This window comes from Dipodomys merriami, unplaced genomic scaffold, assembly GCF_024711535.1.
Source record: "Dipodomys merriami isolate MVZ:Mamm:240054 unplaced genomic scaffold, mDipMer1.0.p SCAF_233, whole genome shotgun sequence".
Taxonomy (NCBI): Eukaryota; Metazoa; Chordata; class Mammalia; order Rodentia; family Heteromyidae; genus Dipodomys; species Dipodomys merriami.
The window spans coordinates 74,176-100,817 of NW_027203749.1; the positions used below are offsets into that span (position 1 = coordinate 74,176).

Here is a 26,642-nt window from a genome sequence, read left to right on the forward strand (position 1 = left end):
GCCGGCCAATCAGAAGGCGCGGCCGGAGTGCGAGCGGCCGGCCGGGATGGGGACGCGTCGCCGACCCCCCCCCCCCGTCCCCCAAAAACAACACAGAGGCGCGGTCGGGCGGGCGGAGAGTGTATTGGGGTGTGGAGTGTCGGGGCTCGCGGCGGGGCAGCCCACGGTCACGGCCGCTCGCGCGGGCCGCCGGGCCCCGGCTTCCTCCTCTTGGCGGGCGGAGGCCGGCTGGAACTGGGCGAGGGCGCGGCGGGACGCGGCCGGGCTTTGGGGACGCCGTTCGTCCGGTGCTGCTCGTTCCCGGCCGCTCGGGCCTTGCCCGGGGGGCGGTGGCGGCCCCGGGGCCTGGGGGGGGCCCGGGATCCGGGGCCCGGCGGCCGGGCGTCCGCGGGGGACCCGTGTTTCTTGGCGGCCGGCGGCCGCGGCCTCCCGGTCACCCCGGGCCCCGGGCCGGATCGGGCCCGGCCAGCGGGCGGGCTGCAGTCCTGCAGGCCGGGGGCCGCGGGGGGCGGCCCGGCGCCCGCCCCGCCGGGGACGCCGTTGAGCTTCTTGGGGCGCGGCGCCCGCTGGGCCTTCGCGGCCGCCCTGGCCTCCCTGGCGGGCGGGCTGCGGCTCTGGGGCGCGGGGCGGTCCGGCTCCGCAGGGGGGTCGGCCGCACGAGTCCCTGGGGGGCAACGACAGCACAGGTGACTCCGGGCCTGCCCGGGCAGCGGGGGGCCTCCGTCCGCACCCCTTGGGGCCCAGCGCCCCGTGGAGGACACCGGGGGTACGGCACCCCGAGGAGCAGGTGGAGCCCAGGGCCCAGCCTCAGGCACTGGGCTTCACGTTACTTTTTTGGGGGGGGGGGAGCTGGTTGTGGGGCTTGAACCCAAGGCCTGGGCGCTCTACCACTCGAGCCACGGCGCCACTTCGTGTTTTCTGGTGATTTATTGGAGATCAGAGTCTCCCGGACTTTCCTGCCTGGGCTGGCTTTGAACCGCGATCCTCAGATCTCAGCCTCCTGAGTAGCTGGGATGCCAGGCGGGGGCCACCGGGTGTTTCGTCAAGCCGGAGGTCATTCTTTCTCGCTGTGAGCTGTCAAGCAACCCACGAAAACGAGGATCCCCCCCCACTAGAAACAGGACAGTGGAGGTCGCCAAGTTTATGATAACATTCAGATGCCGGCTTTGTAAGGGGCACTGACTGAAAAGAAAAACAAAAAGCAGCGCCGGGGGCGTGGCCCAGCGGGTAGGCGCCTCCCTAGCAGGCACAGGCCCTGGGGGCCATTCCTCCTCCCCGCCCCCAAATCAAATCGTTTAGAGCAGATCCCCACTCTGCTTGGTGGTGAGGAAGTCAGGATTCTTTATGGGCAGGCAGAGGTCACAGGCCGGTGCTGCGGAGAACCCCACCCTCCCCCTGGAGATCCCCGCCCGCCTCAGGATGGTGGAGGGCGCGATCCTCCATTAGTGTGATGGACTCAAAAGTGCTGACGGTTCTGTGAGGCCAGCGCGAGGCCAGCCCAGCCCGGCAATGCCAGAGCAGCAGGGAATATTATGTTACCAGTAAGTCGATCCAGGGCCAAGAAGCCAGAGAAACCACAGCCGGCCGCGGACCGGCACTTAGTGCTCAACAGGGCCACGTGCAAGGGAGGGGCTCCCCCATCTGTGTGCGCCCCAACCTGCACAGAGGGGCTGGGGAGTGGATAACCAGGGTCTCCCGGTGAAGCACAGAGGAAGAGCGCGCACCTACGCACGCTGCTGTCCTGCAGTCACGCCACCAGCAGCTCACGCCTGTAATCCCGGCTACTGCGGAGGCTGAGGTCAGAGGACTGCACAGTGGCAGCCCATGAAAAAACTGCTGTTTCCTCTCCAACTCACTATCAAAAAACTACAAAGTGCAGGTGTGGTTCAAGTGGTATAGCATCTCAACTGAGCAGAGGAATTGTTCAAGCCCTGGCATTAAGAAGCAAGTGGGGGGATGGGGGGGCTGGAAGCGTGGCTTAGATGGTAGAGTGCTCGCCTCACATGCACGAAGCCGTGGGTTCGAATCCCCAGTGAGAAAGCCAGAAGTGGCGCTGCGGCTCAAGTGGTAGAGCGCCAGCCTGGAGCAAAAGCAGCTCAGGGACGGCGCCAGGCGCTGAGTTCAAGCCCAGGCCTGGCAAAAGAAACGAAGTGGGGGTGGGGACGGGCGGATCACCCACCTGCGGGGGCCGGGGCCGGGGCCTGGGGGACGGCGTTGGAGAACTTCTTGAGCTTGGCGATGAAGAAGCCGTCCATGTTGTGCGCATGCGGGTAGAAGCGGCGGGCGGCGCGCAGGCTCGGGTGGAAGCGGCGCTCGCGGAAGCGCGTGAAGCCCTCCTGGCCGAAGTCCAGGCCGGTGGGCACCAGACGCACGTTCCGCTTCTTCAGGGCGTAGTCCACCACCCACTCGTTCTCCTCCACCTGGGGTGCGGGGGGTGCGGGGGGTGAGGGGGGCTCCCGGGCGCCCGCCCGCCCGCCCCCGGGCCGCAGCTCACCATGATGGAGCAGGTGCAGTAGACCAGGTAGCCGCCCGTCTTGGAGGCGGCGTTGACGGAGTCGATGGCGCTCAGGAGCAGCTCCTTCTGCAGGTGCGCGCAGCGCAGGATGTCCTTCTCGTCCTGCAGCACAGGGAGGGGCCGGGTGAGCGGGTGCCCCCCCCCCGCGCATGCCCAGTGTCGGCGCGCCGGTCCAGCACCCTGGCGCTTGCCCAGTGCCGGCCCATCGGCCCGGCGCATGCCCAGTGCCCAGGCGGCGCCGCCCACCTTGTTGGTCTTCACGGCGGGGTCCTTGGAGATGACGCCCGTGCCGCTGCAGGGCGCGTCCAGCAGCACGCGGTCGAAGCCCCCCACCACCTTGGGGAACTGGCGCCCGTCGTAGTGGCTCACGATGGCGTTGGTGACCCCCAGGCGGTGCAGGTTCCCCACCACGCTCTTGAGGCGCTCGGCGCTGGCGTCGTTGGCGAGGATGACGCCCGTGTTCTTCATCAGCTGGGCTGGGGGGGGTAGAAGGAGGGAGGGGGTGGGCGGCCCGGCCCGCCCCCCACCTGCACCCCGCCCCCACGCCCGCCCCCACCTGCACCCCGCCCCCCACCTGCACCCCGCCCCCCACCTGCACCCCGCCCCCACCTGCACCCCGCCCCCACCTGCACCCCGCCCCCACCTGCACCCCGCCCCCACCTGCACCCCGCCCCCACCTGCACCCCGCCCCCACCTGCACCCCGCCCCCACGCCCGCCCCCACCTGCACCCCGCCCCCACCTGCACCCCGCCCCCACCTGCACCCCGCCCCCACCTGCACCCCGCCCCCACGCCCGCCCCCCACCTGCACCCCGCCCCCACGCCCGCCCCCCACCTGCACCCCGCCCCCCACCTGCACCCCGCCCCCACGCCCGCCCCCCACCTGCACCCCGCCCCCACCTGCACCCCGCCCCCACCTGCACCCCGCCCCCACCTGCACCCCGCCCCCACCTGCACCCCGCCCCCACCTGCACCCCGCCCCCACCTGCACCCCGCCCCCACCTGCACCCCGCCCCCCACCTGCACCCCGCCCCCACGCCCGCCCCCCACCACCGCGCGCGCCCCGCCGCCCCGCACTCACCCATGTAGCTGGTCTTGCCCCCGGGGGCGCAGCACATGTCGAGGACCCGCTCGTGCTCCTGGGGCGCCAGCGCCATGACGGGGAGCAGGCTGGAGGCGCCCTGCAGCATGTAGTGCCCGGCCAGGTACTCGGGGGTGGCGCCTGCGGAGACCACGGCGGTGACACAGGGCCGCTGGGCGGGGCGGGGCCTGGGCGCGGGGGCGGGGCCGCCGCGGGGGCGGGGCCTGTGCACGGGGGCGGGGCCTGGGCAGGGTGGGGCCGCCGCGGGGCGGGGCCTGGGCAGGGTGGGGCCGCCGCGGGGGCGGGGCCTGTGCGCGGGGCGGGGCGGCTCTCACCAATGGGCACCGAGGAGTCGTACACCACCAGGCCGGTCTTGGACCACTTGCCCAGGGGGTCCAGGTTGACGCCGCGATTGATGAGAGCCTGAAAGTGAGGAGGACGGACGGGAGGAAACCTCGGGAGCTGCTCTGCCTAGCAGACACCCGAGGCCCAGCGCCGTGGCTCCTGCCTGTAATCCCAGCCGAGGCTGGAGGATGCAGGTGGAAGGCAGTCTGGACAGGGAAAGGCTGTGAAGCTCTGATCGCCAATGATTGGGCAAAAAAACATCCCAGAAATGGAGTTGGGGCTCAGCGTTGAGTAAACAGGTGCAAGTTCAGCAGCCAGGCCCTGAGTTCAAATCCTAGTATCCTCACAGATGGAGAGGAACTGATACGACGTCCCAGATGTGGGGGTTAGAGGTCACAGTCCCTGGCCCCTTGGGGCCCACGGCTCTCAGCACCCAGACCTAGGTTTGCAGGTGTAGGAGGCGCGGGGGTGGGGACGGAGGGTGGGGTGGGGGGTGATCGTGGGTGTGCAGCAACAGTACCCGCCACCCTGGGCCGAGACCTCACCTGTGCCAGGTCTCGGCGCCGGGTCTTCAGGGTGTTGGTACGGAGGGTGATGGGCCGAGGCACCTCATTGGCTTCTAGGAACTCGATCAGCTGCATCAGAGATGAGAGGGCGGGGCCTCAGCCCAGGAGGCTGAGATCTGAGGATCACAGTTCAAAGCCAGCCCGGGCAGGCAAAGTCTTTGGAGTGGCTCAAAGGTAGAGCGCCAGCTCTGAGCTGCAAAAGCTCAGGGACAGCGCGGCCAGGCCCCGAGTTCCAATCCAGAACAACAAAAGTTGGGGGGGGGGGGGCGACGCACCTCGGCCAGGGGGAAGAGCTCCACGAGCTTGCGCAGCAGGAAGTCCCCGTAGGAGTAGTAGGTGGCCAGGTCCTTCTGCAGGCGGCTCAGATACTCGGCGCGGGAGCGGCCTTCTTCCCGCTGCGCCCCGAAATCACGCAGCACCCCCACGAGGTCCTGGATCCGCTTGTGCACGCGCTGCAGGTCGGGGGCCTGGGCATGTGGGTGCAGTCAAGGGGCTGTCCACGCACCGTGAGGCCCTGGGGCCGGGCGGTCCCCCTCCACCACCACCCCCCACCCCGTCCCCCCACACGGGGAAGGATATCCTGCTCCGTGTCGCCAGCAGGGGGCAGCACGAAGGGCTCGTCCTGGTCCACGTTGATCTGCAGGTCCCCCTCGGCCTCTCCGGGTTCGCGGGGCTCGGGGGACGGCGCCTCCTCTTCCTCAGAGTCCTCCTCGCTCCCCTGGCCTCTGAAGCAGGTCCGGGGTCGGCGAGTCACACACCAGAACACACTCACGCTCACACACGCACCCCGGCCTCCGCCGCAGCCCCTCGCTCACCCCACCGCGGCCTCCAGCGCCTTCTGCCTCCGGGCTGCTCGCTCAATGGGCAACAACTGAAAAGAGAGGGGGGGCTGGGAAGTCCACCCGCTGACCCCTGACCCGCTGACCCCTGACCCGCCAACGCAGGTGTGTATCCTCCACGGAGGCTGTGCCTGACACCCCAGCGACTCAGGAGACTGAGATCTGAGGATCACAGTTCGAGGCCAGCGCAGGCAGGAAAGTCTGTGAGACTCTGATCTCCAGTGAACCATCCAAAACCCCAAGTGGGGCTGTGGCTCAAGTGTGCAGCGCCAGTCTTCACAGAAAAAACACAAGCACAGGGGCTGGGAAGGTGGCTCAGTGGTAGAGCGCTTGCCTTGCAAGCATGAGGCCCTGGGTTCGATTCCTCAGCACCACATAAGCAAAAAGAAAAAAGCCGGAAGTGACGCTATGGCTCAATTGGTAGAGCGCTAGCCTTGAGCTGAAGAGCTGAGGGGCAGTGCCCAGGCCCAGAGTTCAGGCCCCACGACCGGACAAAAAAAAAAAAACACAGGCACAGCACCCAGGCTCTGGGTGCGAGCCCCACTACCATCCCCGACCCCAACCCCCTACCTCCCAAAAAAGGAGATATGGTAAGCAATGAAACCAACAAGCCTTCATACAAGGGCTGTGGGCTGGGGCTAGAGCACCAGCACCCCATGCTCAAGGCCCTGGGTTCGAATCCATCTCACACACAAGCATGCGCGAGCACACACATCACTGCAGAAACTACATGATGATTAAAAAATCATATGCAAGCTGACCACTTCCCATCACAGCCTCCAGAGTTCTAGGATTACAGATACGCATCACCTGGGTGTGTCTGTGTGTGTGCACGCGCGCATGCGTGCTGGTACTGGTACTGGGTGAAACTCAGGACCTAAGCCCTGTCCCTTAATTTTTCCCTTTGAGGCCAGCACCCTATCCCTTGAGGTATGCCTCTACTTCTTCTTTTTTTTTTTAACCAATCCTGGAGCTTGAACTCAGGGCCTGGCACTGTCCCTGAACTTTTTGCTCAAGGCGAGCGAGCGCTTTACTTCTTGAGCCACAGCGCCACTTACGGTTTTTGGGTTGTTTATGGGAGATCAGAGTCTCACGGACTTTCCTGCCCGGGCTGGCTTTGCCCCGCCATCCTCAGATCTCAGCCTCCTGAGTCGCTGGGACGACACGAGGGAGCCACCAGCGCCCGGCCCGACGCCCATCCTTATTTATTTAAACACGCTACCCTGTAGCTCTTTCAAGCTTATGCTCAGAGAAGATTCAAGGCAGAAGGAGCCAGTGGTGGCTTCTACTGCCATGTAATGTCAGTCCCAGGAGAGGCTGAGCCATCAGGCGAGAAACTAGAAGGCAAGCCAGGTGTGGTGTGCACGCCTGTAATCCAGGCTACGGGGAGCTGAGCCCAGAGGCCCACCAGCTGTCCTCTGAGCTGCGTAGGGAGGGGAGAAACATTCCAAAGATCCGGGAGTGAGTATCTAGAAGTGAATCTGACCTTCTCATCCTCGCCCTCGGAGTGCGAGTCGGCGCCGTAGTCATCCACCATGTCAGCATCGCTGTCTTCCGAGCCCCACAGGCCATCCTGCTTCACCTCAGCCTCCTCCTCCTCCTCGTCCTCCTCTTCCTCCTCCTCGCTGCTGTGTGCAGGTGCCGGACGCTTCCTGCCCCGAGCAGTGCTCAACAAGGCCTGGGCTCCCTTCTGACCGGAGAGCCCGACAGCTCCTGCAAATGCCCCATGTGACGCTGCTACTTGGGTCACAGCGCCCTTTCTGCCCCCTTTTTTTTTTGTTGGTCTTGAACTCAGGGCCTGGGCGCTGCCCCTCAGCTCTTCAGCTCAAGGCTGGCGCTCTACCACTTGAGCCACAGCACCACTTCTGGTTTTCTGGTGGTTCATGGGAGATCAGAGTCTCACAGGCAGGAAAGCCCAGGCTGGTTTTGGCCTGTGATCCTCAGATCTCAGCCTCCTGAGTAGCTGGGATGACAGGTGTGAGCACTGGCACTGGACCTTTTCTGGCTTTTTGCTGGCTCACTGGAGATAAAAGTCTCAAAAGCTGGGCACTGATGGGTCACATCCGTCATCCCAGATACTCAAGAGACTGAGATCTAACGACTGCAGTTCAAAGCCAGCCCAGGCAAGAAAATCCATGAAACTCTGATCTCCAGTGAACCACCAAAAAAGAAAAAAGAAAAAAAGCCAGAAGTGGAGCTGTGGCTCAGGGGGCAGAGCACTAGCCTAGGAGTCCTAAAGTTCAGGGACAGCATCCAGGCCTTGAATACAAGCCCCAAAACAGGAACCGAGTCTCAGAAACTTGCTCTGGCTGGCTTTGAACCTTGATCCTTGCATCTCAGCCTCCTGAATAGCTAGGATTACAGGCGTGAACACCAAGGCCCGACCTTCTACTCCCTTGAATTACACCTCAATCTTCAGATCTCAGCCTCCTGAGTAGCTAAGATTAAAGGCCTCAGAACCACCACTGGGCTCAGGCTCTCCCCTTTATTCCAGAAATCTCCCCACACACACACCAGGATTGAGAACACTGGACAGGTAAGCTCCTGGACCGGGGTTCACTGACCTTTTGGTAGCTGTCCAGGTAAGGCTTTGGCCCCAGGAGACCTGTTTGTCTTAGGGATCTCCACAGATTCCAGCCTCCTCTTGGCTGCCCTGTGAAGTACAGGAAACGTGGACACGTCTCGAGTGCACAGCGGATCACTCACCATCAGCGCGCTCCACCCCCCCAAGCGGCAAAACGCACATCCCAACTGTAAGGTCCATTCCTGGACGACGAACAGACCTCGCCCAGTACCTGCGTTACCTAGGCAACTGGGATACCTGGAAGAGGTCACGTCCGCATCTGCTGAGGTCACATCCTAACCTGATGTGGCCACACCTTTCTCCCACCTGATCCCACTTCCCTTTACCTGGACACACCCTTCCCCGCCCCCTACCCTATATAAGGCCTAAACCGCCGCCAGACCGCCCTCTTTTTTTCTTTTGCCAGCCGCGTGGAGTGCCAACCTTGCCTGGTCCCAGCAGGTCTACTGAATAAACCCCTTACCTGAATACCACGTGCGTGGTGCAGTTTCAGTTCTTACTCGGTCACCTCTTTTTAAAAACCTAACATAAATGGTGCCGTGACTCGGATAAAGGGCTTAAAGTCAGGACAGCCGAGATTCCTCTCTGTTTTTTTTCTTTTTTTCATTTTTGTTTTTCCCTTTTTGCTCTGAGGAATACCCACAGTTCTGACGGCCTTTTATGAACCCGTCTATCTGCTGCGGACACAGTGCATCAATTCTATTGCTGGCCTCTGCATCTTCCTCGACACTTCTACATTTTGGTGAGTGACCTGCTCCCTAAGGGGTCTCTGTCGTTCAGTCTCTTTACAGATACCACGCCGGAGAACCTACTAGGCCTTTACTTGACTCCGGTTGTTCGTCACTTCTCTCTAGAGGGCTCGGTGGTAAATTGGGACACCGCTTCCATTCAGTAAGCCCTCCTTCACTCACTAAATTTTTCCCCCTACGTTTTTCTCTTTTGCATTTCTAATGGGTTGTTGTAAGTCACGCCCAAAGGAGGAAACTCCATTGAAATGCCTCCTGCGTTCCCTGGACGTCTTGTCTATTAACTGCATCGACAAGAAACGCCTGATTTATTATTGCACTCAAGTTTGGCCACAGTACCAACTGGATAATCGTTCTCGATGGCCCAGAGATGGGACTTTGGACTATGTCATTCTCAGAGATTTAGACGATTTTTGCCGTCGTAATGGTAAATGGTCTGAGGTCATTCATATTCAGCCATTCTTTGCTCTCCGGGACAACCCGGCCCTATGCCAATCATGCCCGGCCTTTCCACTCCTCCTGGCACGTGGAGAACCCAACTCTAGCGCAGGGCTCCCTCCGGAGCCTGAGGTGCCTGACCCTCTTTTTGACTCTGCCCCTCTTCCTGCTGAGCATCTGGTGCCTTCCCCACCTTCTTCACTCTCCTCTCCTTCACCCTCTATCTCCTCCCCCCCTGCAGCTCACACCCGGTCTCGCACTGGTGGCACACAACCTCCACCAGACCCCCTGTGCCCTTTGCGAGAGGTGGCAGGGGCTGAAGGTGTAATTAGGGTGCATGCGCCATTCTCAATGTTTGATATTGCTCAGATTGAGAAGCGGCTGGGATCTTATGCCCAAGATTCTAATAATTATGTCAAGCAGTTTAAGAACCTGGCTCAGACCTATGACCTTACTTGGCAGGACATATATCTAATGCTATCCTCTACCCTTACTGCTGAGGAAAAAGAAAGGGTGTGGACTGCAGCCCAGGCACATGCCGATGAAGCTCACCGCCTAGATATTAACTTTCCAGTGGGAGCAACAGCTGTGCCTAGGGAAGAGCCCAATTGGAATTATCAACATAATGCTCCTGGGCGGGAAAGCAGAAATAGGATGATAACTTGCTTAGTGGCTGGCCTTCAAAAGGCAGCCTATCTTCCTGTTAATTACGACAAATTAAACCACATTACTCAAAGGCCCAATGAAAACCCGGCGGAATTTCTTGAACGCCTTACAGTAGCGCTCCAGCGCTATACAAGGCTGGACCCAGAGTCACCAGAGGCTAAGGTGGTTCTCAATACTCATTTTATTGCCCAATCAGCCCCCGATATTAGAAAAAAGTTAAAAAAGGCTGAGAACGGTCCTCAGACCCCTCAACGAGATCTGGTGAGTATGGCATTTAAAGTTTTCAATAATCGAGAGGAACAGGAGATTGCCGATAAGACAGCCCGTGAGAGGGAAAACTATCAAATCCTGGCTGCTGCCATCCGGCCTCCTCTGAGGAGACGCACCCAACAAACACCACCTGGAGCATGCTTCAAGTGTGGACAAGAGGGCCACTGGGCGAAATTCTGTCCCTCACCACGACCTCCACCTGGACCCTGCCCAAGGTGTGGACAACAAGGACATTGGGGAGTCGATTGCCCCTCCTCACCTCCACAAGGTAGGCCAGCCCCTCCCCCACCCCGCCCACCCAGGCAGGCGGAGCCAGACCGGTCGGAGATTTTCTGCTTGGCTACAGAATGAAGGTGCCCAGGGCCACCTGCTCCCAACAACCAAACCATCACAATGACGGAGCCCAGGGTGTGTTTCTATGTAGCCGGTAAGTTAATATCTTTTCTCTTGGATACGGGAGCGACTTACTCGGTGCTATGTCAATATACAGGCAAGACTTTTCCCTCCCAGATCTCGGTGGTGGGTGTAGATGGCCTACCTACCTGTCCCCCAACTACGGGACCAGTATCATGTAAAATAGAAGACTTTCCTTTTTCACACTCCTTCCTAATCCTACCTCACTGTCCTACCCCACTCCTAGGAAGGGACTTGCTCTCTAAATTTCAGGTCTCCCTTTCATTCCATATCCCCAAACAGCCCACACCTGTTCTACTTTTGTCTTTAGATGAACCTCCACCTGTAACTTCCCAACTAAATCCTTTCCCTTTACCTCCAGATCTTGTCAACCCTCTTATCTGGGATACTTCCACTCCTACTATGGCTAGACACCATACTCCTGTCCTCATTAAACTTAAAGACCCTACCCATTTCCCTGGTACTTCCCAATACCCCATTTCCCTTAGGCACAGGCAAGGTTTAAAACCCATCATCCTTCGCCTTCTTAAACAAGGACTTCTCAGACCCACTAACTCCCCCTTTAACACCCCTATCCTGCCAGTAGTTAAACCTGATGGGACCTATCGCCTAGTCCAGGACCTGCGCACTATTAATGCTGCAGTCCTTCCCATTCATCCTGTTGTGCCTAACCCATATACTCTCCTTTCACAGATACCTCCTGGTACCACCCACTTCTCGGTGCTGGACCTCAAGGATGCATTCTTCACAATCCCCCTGCATCCTGACTGCCAAGATTTCTTTGCTTTTACTTGGGTGGACCCAGACACTTCAAGGGCACAACAGCTGACCTGGACGGTCCTCCCTCAAGGGTTTCGAGACAGTCCCCATTTCTTTGGACAGGCTTTATCAAAGGATCTCCTCTCTCTTCAGGTGTCTCCTAGCATTGTTCTCCAGTATGTGGATGATCTTTTGCTTTGCAGCCCTTCCTTTGAGTTGGCTCGCCAACATACAGCTGACCTCCTCAACTTCCTGTTGACAAAAGGATATAGAGTCTCTCCTTCAAAGGCCCAGATAGCAAAGTCAGAGGTAACATACTTGGGTTTGTCCATAACTCCTACAGAGAGAAGAATTACCCTTGATAGAAAAGCCTACATTGAGTCTCTCTCTGTCCCACAGACCAAGGAGGACATTCTGTCTTTCCTGGGACTTGCAGGCTTCCTTCGTATTTGGATACCCGGTTTTGCTACATTGGCCAAACCTCTTTATGAGGCATCCAAAGGTTCCCTACTGGAGCCGCCAGACCCCACAAAGCCCATTGACACCCCATTTAAAGTTCTGAAGCAAGCGCTTCTTCGGGCTCCAGCACTGGCTCTACCTAACCTCAAGGAACCCTTTATACTCTATGTCACTGAGAAGTGGGGAATTGGCCTTGGGGTTCTTGGACAAATGTCAGGCCCCTCATTTAGACCTGTGGCCTACCTCTCAAAGCAGCTAGACCCAACGGTAAAAGGCTGGCCAGCATGTCTCCGAGCTTTGGCCGCAGCAGCCACCTTGGCACAGGAGAGCACAAAACTCACTTTTGGCCAACCCACTACCATTCGCTCTCCCCACAGACTAAAGGACCTTTTGTCTCATAAATCCCTGTCTTCCCTTTCCCCTTCCCGCCTACAGCTGTTTCATGTTACTTTTATTCAAAACCCTGACTTTTCACTGGAAAGCTGCTCCCCGCTCAATCCAGCCACCTTGCTTCCATCCAATTCTAACCCTCTTTCCCATTCCTGTACAGAGACCTTGGAGGAATTCACACCCCATTTTACAGGTATCTCGGAAACTCCTCTTCCTGACCCAGAAGACACCTGGTACATCGATGGCAGTTCCACATCTACCTCTTCAGGAAGCCGAGTTGCGGGCTATGCCATCGTTAATAACTCTACCATTCTTGAAAGCAGCCCTCTGCCCCCTAGCACTACCTCACAAAAGGCAGAACTTATAGCTTTAACTAGGGCCTTAATTCTAGCCAAGGGCCGGAAGATCAATATTTATACAGACTCAAAATATGCCTATCATATTCTCCATTCTCATGCAGCAATTTGGAAGGAACGTGGCTTCCTGACCACCAAAGGGACTCCCATAACTAATGCCTCACTTATTCTTAAACTATTAGAAGCTGCTTCCCTTCCCCAACAGGTTGCGGTCATCCACTGCAGAGGACACCAGACAGGATTGGATGCCATTACAGTCGGCAATTCAAAAGCAGACCGGGAGGCAAAGCTAGCAGCCCAGAGACAACTCCAGGGACAACTTCCAGCTCCCTTGCTTCTGGTATTGCCTTCAATTCAACCCTCTTATACCCCACAGGAGATCGAGGAACTTATGCACCAGGGAGCCTCCCAGGAAGCACAGGGATGGTGGTCTCTGGAAGGACGAGTTGTTCTTCCTGAGACACAAGCAGACAGCTTTCTTTCCCAGGTTCACCAGGCGCTGCATATTGGATACAAGCCTCTCTCCCACCTTCTTAAACCTTTAATCCATTGCCCTAGCCTAACTACTCGACTAAAGGCTATTACCCAAGCCTGCCCCACGTGTTCTCTTACTTCCTCACAGGGTGGTCTCCGACCAGCTGCATTCCCCACACACCAAGCACGGGGACACACCCCAGGGGAAGACTGGCAGATAGACTTCACTCACATGCCCAGATGTAAGCGGCTCAAATACCTTCTAACTATGGTTGATACCTTTTCAGGATGGATTGAAGCCTATCCCACAACGTCGGAGACAGCTGACACAGTTGCCTCTGTCCTTATTAAAGAAATTATTCCTAGGTTTGGCTTACCCAGGTCACTTCAATCTGACAATGGACCTGCTTTCATCTCCAAAGTGACCCAACAGGTGGCATCCTCTCTAAACATCCAGTGGAATCTTCACATTCCTTATAGGCCTCAGTCTTCTGGAAAGGTTGAAAGAGCTAATGCGCTCCTTAAGACACAACTTACTAAACTTTCTCTAGAGCTCCAACAATCCTGGCCAGAACTGTTACCCCTGGCGCTCACCCGCTTACGTGTTTCTCCCCGCAGCCCTACTTTCCTCAGCCCCTTTGAGTTAATGTATGGAAGACCTTTTCTCCTAGGTAATTTCCCTACTGACAATACCAAAACTCCACTAATAGACTACCTTCCCGTCCTAACCTTTCTTAGGCACATGCTGCGCCAACATGCTGACCAGTGTCTCCCTCAGCCTCATCAAGGCCCCTTTCCCACTCCCCCAATTTTGCCTGGTGATCAAGTGTTTCTCAAGACCCTTAATCCATCTGGTTTACACCCTAAGTGGACAGGCCCTCACCAGGTTCTGCTGACCACCCCCACAGCAGTCAAGCTCAAGGGACAGCCACAGTGGATTCACCTGTCAAGAATAAAAAGGTCTCCTGCTCCTGCCCCTTCTATGCCAACACTGACTTCGAGGTACACCTGTTCCCCCCTTGGGCCTACCAAGGTAAGGCTATCTCGCATCCCTGAAGATCCGGGTGAGTAACACTGAGCTAATTGCTCTCCTCCCCAAAGACCTCACTACCTCATCCCTTAGGTCACCTCCAAGCCATGGACATCCAATCTTTTCTTTCCAGTAATATATTTGCTTTTCATCTTTGTTCAGCCCCCTGCCTGAGAAGACTTCCTCCAGACTTCATCGAAGAGACTCACTTCTTGCAGACATCATGGACCTGGCAGACCAGGAAGCAGTCACCTCCTACTAGGTCACCTCTCTTCCCCCCCCTTTCCTTTTTCAGCCATGCTTCTCCACCATGCTGGGTGGGACTACAGTTCAGTAACTTCTTTTCCTGCCTGAATAGCGCATGGTGTTCTTTTCATCTACCCAATAACTACCCCTTTTGTGTGAACCAAAGTGCCTTGACACCATGCGAGATTTTTCACCAATACCATTTCTGGCCTTCACATCCATGTCCACACCACTTCTCTACTCTGGTGAGTGAAACTACTCTACGGCTCTCTGTCACTCAGTCTCTGTCCAGACGTGGCGCCACGCCAGAGAGCTCCTACAGCCTTTAGCTGAAAGGCCGGTCACCTCTGAAGCCGAGGACGCTTGGCTTTGGGGGCTTGGCCATTTCTCTCTAGAGGGCTCTGGGGGAAGTCGGGACGCCGCTTCTGCCTGGTCAGCTCTTATTCACTCACCAGACTGACTCTACTTTTTGGCTTGTGCCCTGAAGAGTGTGACGCAGGCTGGGTCCCGGGGACCCTCCCCTCTAGGTTCCCTCTCAAAGGCTAGCCATTCTAGGTTTAAAAATTGTCAGAGTTTCCATTTGTTCAGGTTTCCGTCAATGCCTCATGAAACTTCTCCAGACTCCGTCCAACAGACTCGCCTCCTCCAGACTTCATCGAGGAATCAACACCCAAGCGACAGCTGCAGCCTGCTGCCTTCTCCCAGCATGGACCACATCCCAGCCTTTTACCCCTACGACGCCCCTTGCCAGCAGGAAGTAGCCAGAGAGAGTCTTCGCCCTTTTTCATAATTATCAAAAGGCTGGAATGTAAGGTCCATTCCTGGACGACGAACAGACCTCGCCCAGTACCTGCGTTACCTAGGCAACTGGGATACCTGGAAGAGGTCACGTCCGCATCTGCTGAGGTCACATCCTAACCTGATGTGGCCACACCTTTCTCCCACCTGATCCCACTTCCCTTTACCTGGACACACCCTTCCCCGCCCCCTACCCTATATAAGGCCTAAACCGCCGCCAGACCGCCCTCTTTTTTTCTTTTGCCAGCCGCGTGGAGTGCCAACCTTGCCTGGTCCCAGCAGGTCTACTGAATAAACCCCTTACCTGAATACCACGTGCGTGGTGCAGTTTCAGTTCTTACTCGGTCACCTCTTTTTAAAAACCTAACACCAACCAGGGCACGCCCGGAGATCCGCACTCACCTCTTCCGAGCCCGACTGGACAGTCTCTTGGAACTTTCATCATCAGCTGATTAGCAAAATTAAAAAAAAAAAAAGGAAAAATAAGTTTGCGAGAAATAAGAGTAATGCATTTGTATAACTCAAAGGAGTAGAAGGTCAGGCCCGGTCCCCCCGCCTGGAACCCTCGCTATGCAGGAGGCTGAGGTTGCGAGGATCGAGGTTCAAGGCCAGCCCGGGCAGACAAACTCCAGGGGCTCGTGAGGAAGGGAGACGATGGCGGGGGGCGAGGGGGCCTGGACTGGCGCTGGGGGTGACGAGGCCTCGGTGCCAGGCGCGCGCCTGTCACCCCGGCTAACTCGGGAGGCCGGGGCCCCGGGTCCGGGTCCGGGGCGCGCGGGGCCCGCGGCCTCACCTGCCGGCAGGAAGCGCAGCAGCTCGGTCTCGGCGCCCTTCTGCTTCCGGGCCTTGCGGCCGGGCCCGCGCTTCTCCTTCGTGGGGTCCAACTTGCGCCCCATGGCGGCCCTGCCCGGGGGAGAAGGCTGCAGCGGGACGCGAACCCGCGGCCGCGCTCACCCTCAGCCGGCCCGAACCCCGGCCCTCGCCGTCACCGGACGCCCCACGTGGAGACCGGGAACACTCCGACGTCGCGCGGGGCGGAAGCACGACGCGCGAGCGCCGGCGGAAGCGCGCGTCTAGGCCCCGCCCCTTCCGGCCACGAGCGAGCGCTTTTTCCCGCCCAGGCCGGGGAGTGCGCAGGCGCGAGATCCCGGCGCCCCCGCCCGCCCTCCCCCTTGCTGGCCCCGCCCACCAGGAGGCCCCTCCCCTCCGTGTACCAGCCCCGCCCTCGCAGGGCCACGCCCCTCTCCGCGCTGGCCCCGCCCTCCCGAGGCTGGGTTTTGTACCAGGCTCAGAATGTCCTCTCTGCAAGGCGGCCCTTCCTGAACCCCTTTACCCCCTGCCCACCCTGGGGTCCCCGACCTTGCCTCAAGGCCTCCCTTCACCGGCTCACCAGCCTCCAGGGCTGGGGCCTGGAGCTCTAGACGCTGGGTTCCAGCAAAAAAAGGCCACCAAAAACAAACGTCCCAGGAACTTCCCTGGCATCTTTGTGTCTCGCCTGTCATCCAGGCCACGCAGGAGGCTGGGCCCTGAGGATCGAGGTTGGAAGCCAGCCTGGGCAGAAAAGTCCATAAGAGGCACATCTCCAGCAAAAGGCAGGAAGTGGAGCTGTGGCTCAAGTGGTAGCACACCAGCCTTAAGTGAAAAAGCCAAGCCAAAGTCTGAGGCAGAGTCCTGAAATCTGGGGCCAGAAGTTAAAAATAATTCGCAGGCTGACGCCCGTGGCTCCCGCCTGTCATCCCAGCTACACAGGAAGCTGAGATCTGAGGATCAGGGATTCATAGCCAGCCTGAGCAGGCAGAGCCCACGAGACTCAATCACAGAAAAAGCGGAAGTGGCGCGTAGCTCAAGTGGTAGAGCACCAGCCTCAACGCCAGTGAGCAGGCCTTGAATTCAAGACCCAGGACCAGCAACAAACCAACCCCGCAACTCTCCCCGAGTCTCAGATGGATGCTGTACTAGCAGCCTGGAACCCCAGGCTGGGAGCAGGGGGGCCAGCTTGCAGGGGGCCCTGGGGCCGCTTCTCTTTCTGGGGCGTCTGCACCCATCCACCTGTTACCCCACACGGAATCCGAGCGTTAAAATACAAGGAAACCTTTATTTTTTCATTTTCATCAAGAAATTTGCTGTTTGCTTTTTTTTTTTTTTAATGCTTTTTGGTTCTTTTTCTCTTTTTTTTCCCCTCCCAATTTTCTTCTTTTCTGGTTTTCGCCTTTTAAGTTCCGTTTTGTCTCTCAGTCAAGTGGCTGGAACTGCTGGGTTCCTAGTATGAAAAAAAATGATGCCAACAGAGAGGTAGCTGTGTCTCCCAGGGTTCCGCCCACTCTGAATGTCCAAAAAAAAAGAGAGAGAAAGCACAAAATAAAACCAAAATAAAAAACAGAGGAGATTCAGATGGTTTTTCTTCAAGCCTGGCAGGAACCGCAGAGTCCGTGTGTAACAGTGGCGGAGGGGCGGAGCCCAGGGCCCACAAGGCCCGCCCACTGCTGCCAGCTCCCTGCTGATAGGCCACCGAGCGCTGCCAGTCTCCGCAGCAGGAAGGGCCGCCCGGCGGCTCCGCCCCTCCCCGCGGTGCCAGGCGCTGCTGTTCCTTTGGGACCGGGTCCGGGGGGCAGGAGGAAGCCCCCAGGGGAGAAGCGGGGACACGAGGAGATGACTGATGGTCACATCCGCTCTTCACTGCTGCTGAGCCACCTATGGAAGGACAGGGGGAAAGATGGCCGACCAGTCACAATCCCAGATGCCACCAGACAGGGACAGGGAGCAGGCCCCCCCCAGTTCCAGGAGGGGGGCTGGGGGTGCAATCGGGGCACACCCACCTGCTGCGGGGGGGGCTCTGGGGCCCGGTTTGCCAGGCGACTCAGGATGTTCCGCTCCGACATCTGCAGCCTCACGGCCACCGGGGGGATGCGCGCGATGGTGGCGGGGAGCCGCGTCACGTCGGCCTTCATGTCGCTCAGGAGCTCTTCCAGCTGCTTCAGAACTGCACGGGGAAACCGAGGCGGTGAGCCGGGCCGCCCTCACAGCACGGCTTCTCCCCGCGAGGCCCAGGCGCCCCACACCCGCTGCGTCCCCGCTCCTCCGATCCCACTTCCAATCGGTCACACGTCTCCTGAGATGGCCCAGGCTGGTCTGACCTCCTGGGTTCAGGACCCAGCGCCTGCGCATGCCCGGCAGGAGGGGGCTAAGCCTTGGGCCACGCACACTGGCTCCCTCCCTTTTGCTTGGGGTGGTCTCAGACTTGCTCATCTTCCTCTAGCTGGCCTGACAGAGGAGTTGCTGGAACTACAGGAATGGGCTGCCATGCCCAGCCGGTCTCTGCATTGTAGTCACCTGGCCTTCATTATTCTTTGCTGTAGTCTCTTATTTCCCCTTTTTATTCTTGGGGGGTCAGAGATGGAGTGTTGGGCCTTGTGATCCTCCCGGAGCTCCTGTTCCTGTTCCTTAGTGCTCTACTATTGCCTGCAGTTACCTCCCACTTCTTTTCTAGCAGCCTTCTTGGCCTCATTTCACCCCACCTCCTCCTCCTCATGTTCTGCTTTAATTAGAAAGAAAAGGTTGATAGGGGTCTAAAATTTGAAGGGCTCTTAAACACCTGATGTTACCTCTAAATCCGGGGTGACACTCTTATTAGGCTAGTTTGCATTCCGTGTCAAGAACCTGAATACATTAGAAGAGTCAAAGAGAGGCAGAGAGCTCGTCAGCACAGCCCGAGCTCCCAGGCCGGCTCCCAAGTGCACAGAAGCTAGCAGGGCGCTGTAGCTCACACCTGAAGCTACTCAGGAGGCTGAGATCTGAGGATCCAGGTTTGAGGCCAGCCTGGGGAGGGAGGGAGGGCTGGTGGAGAGGGCGGAGCGGGCGGCCACGGGCTACCTTTGTGCAGCACGGCGTTGGCAGGCTTGTTTCCCGCCATGGACTCCTTGGACAGGTGCTGGTGGCTCTCGGCCAGGCACTCGACCTCGGCGAAGCGGGTGTTGAGGGCCATGGACGGGTGCGAGGGGTCCTCGGACATGTTCAGATAGGCCGCCCTGCGCAGCTGCTCCTCGATCACCAGGGCCTGCTCCAGGAGCTGACGGACACAAAGAGCGAGATGACGCCCGCCCCTGATCACACGTGTGCGTGCACGCGCATGCGCACACAGCACATATAGCTGTCTATAACGTGCAGAGGGAAAAGGCAAAACACAAAAAACAGTGCAATAAACACTAGTCGTGTACACGCTGAGAATTTCCCCCTCTTTGTTTCCTTTGCAGGGTGGGTATTGAACTCAGAGCCACAGGTGTGCAGGGCACAAAACCTGCTGCTCGGCTACACCTGCAGTCCGCACCCACCGGCTCACCCACATCCATTTCGGGCCAGCAACTGACAGGAGAAAGCCCGTGCTGGGGCTGCACCCGCTGCCAATCCATCCGATCCAACATCCTCTTCCTGCCCTGGACTCAGCCTTTCCCACCTTCCACCTCGGCTCACGGCTGCAGTTTGGCGTGGGGTCAGGTCGAAGCTACCCACGCTGCTCTCGACTTGCTATACTGTCCCAGCCTCCTGAGTGCGGGGATTACAGGCATGCCCCACCACAGGCCACCTGGCTGGGTTTTGGTTGGTTCTGTTTTTCTGACCAGTGCTGGGGCTTGAACTCTAGGTCTAAGTGCTGTCCCCAAGCTTTTGTGCGCAAGGTTAGCGCTCTACCACTTGAGGCACGGCGCCACGGCCTGCTTTTTCTGTGTATGTGGTGTTGAGGAATCGAACCCAGGACTTCATGCGTGCCAGGCGAGCACTCTACCACTGAGCCACCTTCCCAGGCCTTCAGCTATTTTGTTTTGTTTTTGTCAGCACTGTGTGGATTATGATGTTTCTGGAATGAACATCCTAGGTGCGGATGGTCTGACTCCTGGGGTGCGGTGGGGGTCAGGCAGTGTGGATATGCTTCCTTTTTTTTCTTTTTTTGGTCAGTCTTGGGGCTTGAACTCTGGGCCTGGGCGCTGTCCCTCAGCTCTTTAGCTCAAGGCTGGCGTTCTACCACTTGAGACACAGTGCCACTTCTGAATAGTTTATTGGGGATCAGAGTCTCACGGACTCTCTTTCCCAGGCTGGCTTTGAACTGTGAGCCTCAGGTCTCAGCCTCCTGAGCAGCTGGGATGACAGGCGGGAGCCACAGTGCCCGGCTACTTCCTTCTTTTCTACTAGCTGTTCCTGTCCTGAGAGATCCCCCAACTTTCTCTATGACTCGGGGCAGGAACAGCAGCTGTCTCTGGAGTCTGCCCATCACCCCGAGTGGAAGAGTGGGCATACCAGGGCCCAGAGGCCAGATCTGCCCCAGGGGCAGTTTCTATGTGGCCAAAAAGCCACAGGTGGGTTTGGTGTTGTGCCAGTACTGGGTGGCACTCGAACTCAGGGCCGCGTGCTGTCCCTTAGCTTTATCAATCAAGGCTGGCGCTCCACCACTTAAGCCTTCTGTAATTAGAGACAAGAGTCTCAGAGCGGGCGTGGTGGATCCCGCCTGTAATCCCCGCTGCGCAGGAGGCTGAGGTGCTGTCCAGCCCAGGCTGGCTTTGGACGCGAGGCTGTCTGGTCTCGGCCTCCGGGGTGCGGTCCTGCCCGAGGCTGCCTCGGTGCCCCCCTCCCCTCGGGGCACACCCCCTCCCCTTTATCCACGCGAGCGCGGTGACCCAGAAAAGGGCCCCCATCCATCCTCCGCCAGCCACCTCCTCAGGAAGCCCCTTCGCCGACGCTCCAGCTCATGGACGAACTCGCACCCGCCCGTCAGCACCGCGCACGCGCAGCTGTGCCGCTAGTCCTCCACACCGCGCATGCGCAGCTTCCTGCCTCACCCGTCCTCCACACCACACACGCGCAGCTGCTTCAGTCATCCTCCACACTGCGCATGCGCAGCTGCCTGCCCCACTCAGCCACACGCGCACGCGCAGCTGCCAGCCTGTCGCCCTCCACACTGTGCACACGCACTGCCTCACTCGTCCTCTGCACCGCGCACGCGCACTGTGTCACTCGTCCTCCGCACCGCGCACACGCACTCACTCGTCCTCCACACTGCGCACGCGCACTGCCTGCCTCACGCGTCCTCCACACTGCGCACGCGCACTGCCTCACGCTCCCTCACTTCTGCTTACTTGGAAACTAAGTCACAGAAAAATCAAACGAGGGCGGAGCCAGCCGACTCACTCCCTGGCAGAACCTTCTGGAATCTCGTCCACCCCCACCCCCGCGTGGGCCATGCCCTCCCCGCGCTCACCTTGAACCTCCGCGCCAGGAACTTGTTCTTGATCTCGAGGAAGTTGCCGCGGTTCATCTCGCCCTTGAAGGGCTCGTTGAGGATGGCGTAGCGCGGGTCGTTCTGGATGTCCTGCCACCGCGCGTAGCCGTGGCTGCGGGCGCGCTCAGGAGCACAACCGGCCCGACACCCGGGAGCCCCGGCACCCCACACCCGGGAGCCGCCCCGGGACCCCCGGCACCCCCGGGAGCCCCACACCCCGGGAGCCGCCCCGGGACCCCCGGCACCCCCACACCCCGGGAGCCGCCCCGGGAGCCCCGGCACCCCCACACCCCGGGAGCCGCCCCGGGACCCCCGGCACCCCCACACCCCGGGAGCCGCCCCGGGACCCCCGGCACCCCCACACCCCGGGACCCCCACACCCCGGGAGCCGCCCCGGGAGCCCCGGCACCCCCGGCACCCCGGGAGCCGCCCCGGCACCCCCACACCCTGGGAGCCGCCCCGGGAGCCCCACACCCCGGGAGCCGCCCCGGCACCCCCACACCCCGGGAGCCCCGGCACCCCCGGCACCCCGGGAGCCGCCCCGGGAGCCGCCCCGGGAGCCGCCCGCCCGCAAGGATACTTGATGATGCCGGCCAGCAGCCAGTAGTCGTGGCGCCGGTGCCAGATCTCGTAGGTCTTCTTGGTGACGGTGGCCGCCCGCTCCTCGTTCTGCCACAGCGAGTGCAGCTCTGGGGGGACAGCCCGTGAGACGCGGACCCCGCGCGCACCCTCGGCCCGCACCCGCCTAGGGAGGTCAGCGGGCGCGGCCTGGAGCCCGCACCCCGCTGGCCAGCCCTGTGCGCACGCGCGGCCTGGAGCCCGCACCCCGCTGGCCAGCCCTGTGCGCACGCGCGGCCTCGAGCCCGCACCCCGCTGGCCAGCCCTGTGCGCACGCGCGGCCTCGAGCCCGCACCCCGCTGGCCAGCCCTGTGTGCACGCGCGGCCTGGAGCCCGCACCCCGCTGGCCAGCCCTGTGCGCACGCGCGGCCTCGAGCCCGCACCCCGCTGGCCAGCCCTGTGCGCACGCGCGGCCTCTCCGGCACCCGGCTGGCCAGCCCCAACGCGCACGCGCGGCCTCTCCGGCACCCCGCTGGCCAGCCCCAACGCGCACGCGCGGCCCACCCAGACCACCCAGGCCAGCCCCAACGCGCACGCGTGGCCTCACCCGTGAAGCCGCCGTCCGCGATGTTGAACATGAAGCGCTGCTTAATGTTTTTCTTCTGCTTCTCGTCGCTCAGGTCCTTGGGGGTCTCCCCGTTCTGCAGCATCACCTCCTTCTTCTCCTCCTCCTCCTTCTTCTCGTCTACAACGGGGCAAAAGTGAGTGGGCCTGCCCCCCCCTCCCGCCCAAGCCTCAGCCCCCTCTTCCCCCCAAGCCAAGCCAAGCCAAGCTCCACCTCTCCCAACACCCACCTTTATCCTCCACCACAACCGGGGTGAGATCTATGGGCGGCTTCTCCTCCACCTTCTCCACGTCAGCCGCACCTGCAGAGCAGAAAGCACTGAGAATGTTCCCAAAGGAGGTCGGGCGCCGGTGCTCACGCCTGCAATCCCACCTACTCGGGAGGCTGAGATCTGTCGATCAGGTTCAAAGGCAGCCGGACAGGAAAGCCCAAGAAACTCATCTCCAATTGTTCAAGCCCCAGGAGGGGAGGCCCTGTGCCCCCCCCCCCAACTTGAAGTCACTATGGGAGTCACCAAGCTGCGGGGCACGGGGCCTAGTTAAAATCCTGGTCGCTGGAGACTAGCAAAGCTACCCGCAGAGCTGGGGTGCTTGCCAGGGTGGGGACCCTACCTTTGGCCTCTGTGTCCATGGACTCCTCTGTCCTCTCCTTCACTTCTGCCTTTTCCACTTTCTCCTCGCCGCCAGGAGGCTCAGCCAGAGCCTTTTCCTCCTCTGAGGCTGGGGTCGGCGGCGGGACACACTTCACAGGAATGAAAAGCAGAAGATAAGGCGCAGGGGCAGGAGCAGGGGCAGGGCAGAGGGGGGCCTGGGGGGGGCTCGGGGTCCATGCCTCACCTCCGTAGCTGGCTCTGGGGCTGCCGCGGCCTTCACCTCCTTCTCTCCTTCGGCGCTCTCCTCTTCTTTGAGGCTGTTTTCCTCTATTTTGATCCCATCCTCTGTGGAAATCACGCGAGACCAGCAATGAGGAAGGACGGCTGGGGTCAACGGGGATGGGGGGGACAACCACGGCCCCTGTGAAATTGTCCCCTCGTGCCTTTAAGAGCCAGACCCATTCTTCGGGCTGCCCTCCTAAACTGAGGGGGGGTACACTGTGCGTCCTGCCAGACTGCGCGTGCGCCGCAGGAGCTGAGCACGGGGCAGCAGAGGGCGTGGCCAGGACAGGCTGGGCAGCAAGCCAGGGCCGGCAGGCTTACCAGCCGGGGGCGCAGGGGCAGGAGTATTGGGCTGGGTGTCCCCGGGAGTGGAGGGTGTTGGGGTCTTTGGAGAAGGTGATCCAGGCTGGGACATTTTCTTGTTTTCCTCTATTTCGGCCAGTTCAGGCATGCTCCAGCGTCCATTCACATGTTCAAACTCCTGAACCTGTCGAGAGCAATCGCCAAATTAATGACTTAATGAATGCTTGTACTAGTCTTGTTTTTTGAGGGAACCCCCCCCCTGCAAGAATTAAGACACACACACACACACACACACACACACAAAATAAAATATGGAGAAGAGCCAGGTACTGATGGCTCCCACCTGTCATCCCAGAACCGAGATCTGAGGATCTCGGTTCAAAGCTAGCCTGAGCAGAAAAGTCCCTGTGAGACTGATCTCCAATGAACCACCAGAAAACCGCTTTGGCGCTGTGGCTCAAGTGGTAGAGTGCTCGCCTTGAGCAGAAATGCTCAGGGACAATGAGCAGGCCCAGAGTTCACGCCCCACAACTGACCAAAACCAATGGAGCAGCTCGGGGCTCACCTTCTTGCGAATCAAGGACATGACACCAATCCTGGTGAGGACATGCTGGCGAGAAAGCCCTTCTCGGGGGACCCCATCCGCAAAGGTCTCGGCCCCATCAGCCCCTGGCTCACATAAATGCCGCATGAAAAGGGAGACATAGGCCCTGTGGTAGAGAGAAGCAGCAACAGGTAAGAGAATCCATGCCAGCCGGGCATGGTGACGCACACCTATAATCCTAGCCACTCAGGAGGCTGAGCACTGAGGATTGAGGGTTAAAGGAAGTTGGGGCAGAAAAATCAGAGATTCATCTCCAGTTAGACACCAATAAAAACTAAGAAGTGAGCCAGGCGCTGGTGGCTCACACCTGTCATCCCAGCTACTCAGGAGGCTGAGGGCTGAGGATCAGTTTCAAGCCAATCTGGGCAGGAAAAGTATGAGACTCTAATCTCCAATGAACTGGAAGTGGTGCTGTGGCTCAAATAGTAGAATGCCAGCCTTGAGCAGAAAAAATAAGGAACAGCACACCCAGGCCCTGAGTTCAAGACCTAGTCCTGGCTTGGGCACAGAGAAGGAAAAGGAGGGAGGAGAAGGAAGGAGGAAAGAAGGAAAAGAGGAGGAGGGGAGAGGAAGAGGAGGGGAGGAGGAAGAGGGAAGAGGGAGGAGAAAATAGGAGGAAGGGAGGAAGAGAGAGGAGGAAGAGGAGGGAGGAGGAGGACCAAGGAAGGGAAAGAGCATCCATGACACTACAGCCTCTCCAGCCTGGTCCCAGCTTTGTACAAGAAAGCTGCGGCCACAACCCACGTGGTCTCAGGGTGGCAGGAAAGCCAGAAACCCATCTCTAGAGGCCACAGCTCCGCCAGCCATCCTTCGCAGTGAGCACACCTTGGGGATGGGCCCGCGGGGGGCGAGGGGGACGGGGGAACAGATGGTGCAGTGGGGGGCCCGCGGGGGGCGAGGGGGACGGGGAAACAGATGGTGCAGTGGGGGGCCCGCGGGGGGCGAGGGGGACGGGGAACAGATGGTGCAGTGGGGGGGATAGATCCCAGGGTGGAGGAGGGCCAGATCCCGGGGTGGAGGAGGGGCAGATCCCGGGGTGGAGGAGGGGCAGATCCCGGGGTGGAGGAGGGGCAGATCCCGGGGTGGAGGAGGGGCAGATCCCGGGGTGGAGGAGGGACAGATCCCGGGGTGGAGGAGGGGCAGATCCCGGGGTGGAGGAGGGGCAGATCCCGGGGTGGAGGAGGGGCAGATCCCGGGGTGGAGGAGGGACAGATTCCCGGGTAGAGGAAGGACAGATCCCGGGGTAGAGGAAGGACAGATGCCGGGGTGGAGGACAGATCCCGGGGTGGAGGAGGGACAGATCCCGGGGTGGAGGAGGGACAGATCCCGGGGTGGAGGAGGGACAGATCCCGGGGTGGAGGAGGGACAGATCCCGGGGTGGAGGAGGGACAGATCCCGGGGTGGAGGAGGGACAGATCCCGGGGTGGAGGAGGGACAGATGCCGGGGTGGAGGAGGGACAGATCCCGGGGTGGAGGAGGGACAGATGCCGGGGTGGAGGAGGGACAGATAAGAGGGGGGGCAGGTACGGGGGGGGCGGGGCCCAGGCGCGGCTCTCACTTGAACTCCTTCTCTGACTTGCCCCGCAGGTCCCTGACGAGCCACTGCGTGGTGAAGGCGTCCTGCGGCGGCATCCCGTACCGCATGATGGCGTTGAGGAACGCTTTCCGCTGGCGCGCGTTAAAACCCAGAACCTGGACGCAGGGCGGGGCGGGCGGCTTGAGCAGGGCGCATGCGCCCCCTGCAGCCCCGCCCACGCCCATGGCCCCGCCCTGCGGCCCCGCCCGCGCACGCCCCCACAGGCCCCGCCCACCCTCCGCGGCCCCGCCCACCCCTCCGCGGCCCCGCCCCTCACCTCGATGTTCCCGCCGACGCGGGCCAGCAGAGGAGGCAATGGCTTGTCTTTATCATTGCGCAGGCCCTTGCGGCTGGGCCTGCGGGGGGCTGCGGGAAGAAATCGGGGTTCAGCCAGCGGGCGGGGGGGGAAGGGGGGCCGAGCACCCCGCCCCCGGGCAGGCCGCCGCACCGCACCTTCGGAGCGCTCGTCGAAGTCCTCATCCCCTTCCTCCGAGGCCACCGAGTAGTCGGACTGGTTGTCGGACTGGTCGTCCTGCCAATCTGGGGGGAGAGGGGCGCGTGAGCGGGGTCCTGGGGTCCTGGGGTCCTGGGGTCCTCGGCCCGCGGGGCCGCACTCACCCCGGTCCTCCTGCGAGCCGTCGTTGTAGTTGACCTGCTTGCGGATGCGCTTGCCCTTGCCCAGGTTGCGCGCCAGGTCCTCCTGCTGCTGCTCGTAGTGGTGCCGCAGCAGCTTCTCCCAGTAGTCGGGGTCCACGCTCTCCTCCTGCTTGATGATCTCCCGCTCCACCTCCTCTTCCTCCTGGGACACAGGGGGGCCGGGGCTCAGGGCGCTGACGCCGCCCCCAGGTCCCTCCCCGCGGCT

General features: G+C 60.3%; 2 protein-coding genes and 1 non-coding gene across 10 annotated transcripts in view; all 3 read right to left on the reverse strand.

Moving 5' to 3' along the window:
* Positions 1–112: 112 nt before the first annotated feature.
* Positions 113–15,996, reverse strand: LOC138835306 (28S rRNA (cytosine(4447)-C(5))-methyltransferase-like). Its single transcript, XM_070033870.1, has 14 exons — positions 15,769–15,996; positions 15,378–15,423; positions 7,910–7,998; positions 6,832–7,058; positions 5,322–5,377; positions 5,084–5,231; positions 4,782–4,979; positions 4,486–4,575; positions 3,931–4,018; positions 3,596–3,736; positions 2,762–2,991; positions 2,495–2,617; positions 2,180–2,420; positions 113–664 (listed from the first exon to the last, which is right to left on the reverse strand). Exons 1-14 carry the CDS (start codon positions 15,869–15,871, stop codon positions 168–170), a joined length of 2,277 nt encoding a protein of 758 aa, XP_069889971.1. The 5' UTR covers positions 15,872–15,996; the 3' UTR covers positions 113–167.
* A 1,054-nt stretch (positions 15,997–17,050) lies between these two features.
* Positions 17,051–26,642, reverse strand: part of LOC138835307 (chromodomain-helicase-DNA-binding protein 4-like) — a 30,292-nt gene continuing 20,700 nt past the window's right edge. For 4 of the 8 annotated variants that reach the window (XM_070033878.1, XM_070033874.1, XM_070033876.1 and 1 more), the window contains exons 27-41: positions 26,399–26,579; positions 26,234–26,320; positions 26,058–26,146; positions 25,763–25,896; positions 24,166–24,310; positions 23,619–23,784; positions 23,260–23,360; positions 23,035–23,164; positions 22,653–22,724; positions 22,406–22,543; positions 21,821–21,929; positions 21,220–21,352; positions 18,846–19,041; positions 17,792–17,955; positions 17,051–17,666 (exon numbers count right to left, since the gene is read on the reverse strand). In XM_070033878.1, coding sequence (XP_069889979.1) covers positions 17,649–17,666; positions 17,792–17,955; positions 18,846–19,041; positions 21,220–21,352; positions 21,821–21,929; positions 22,406–22,543; positions 22,653–22,724; positions 23,035–23,164; positions 23,260–23,360; positions 23,619–23,784; positions 24,166–24,310; positions 25,763–25,896; positions 26,058–26,146; positions 26,234–26,320; positions 26,399–26,579 — 1,863 coding nt within the window. In that variant the 3' untranslated portion in view covers positions 17,051–17,648. Of the gene's footprint in view, positions 17,667–17,791; positions 17,956–18,842; positions 19,042–21,219; positions 21,353–21,820; positions 21,930–22,405; positions 22,544–22,652; positions 22,725–23,034; positions 23,165–23,259; positions 23,361–23,618; positions 23,785–24,165; positions 24,311–25,762; positions 25,897–26,057; positions 26,147–26,233; positions 26,580–26,642 lie in introns of all 8 variants that reach the window. The other 4 variants (XM_070033877.1, XM_070033875.1, XM_070033872.1 and 1 more) reach the window with 2 other exon arrangements.
* Positions 23,444–23,586, reverse strand: LOC138835362 (small Cajal body-specific RNA 11). The gene has a single exon (XR_011374565.1). It is a non-coding gene; the product is annotated as a small Cajal body-specific RNA 11 (non-coding RNA).

What these genes read in the sequence shown, in the direction of transcription:
- LOC138835306 (XM_070033870.1), bottom strand. Translation starts at nt 15,871, where the DNA reads ATGGGGCGCAAGTTGGACCCCACGAAGGAGAAGCGCGGGCCCGGCCGC. An exon ending in ACCTGGACAGCTACCAAAAG is followed by an intron (nt 7,059 to 7,909) that starts GTCAGTGAACCC and finishes GGGCATTTGCAG; the next exon opens with GAGCTGTCGGGCTCTCCGGT. An exon ending in GCGCTGGAGGCCGCGGTGGG is followed by an intron (nt 5,232 to 5,321) that starts GTGAGCGAGGGG and finishes GACCTGCTTCAG; the next exon opens with AGGCCAGGGGAGCGAGGAGG.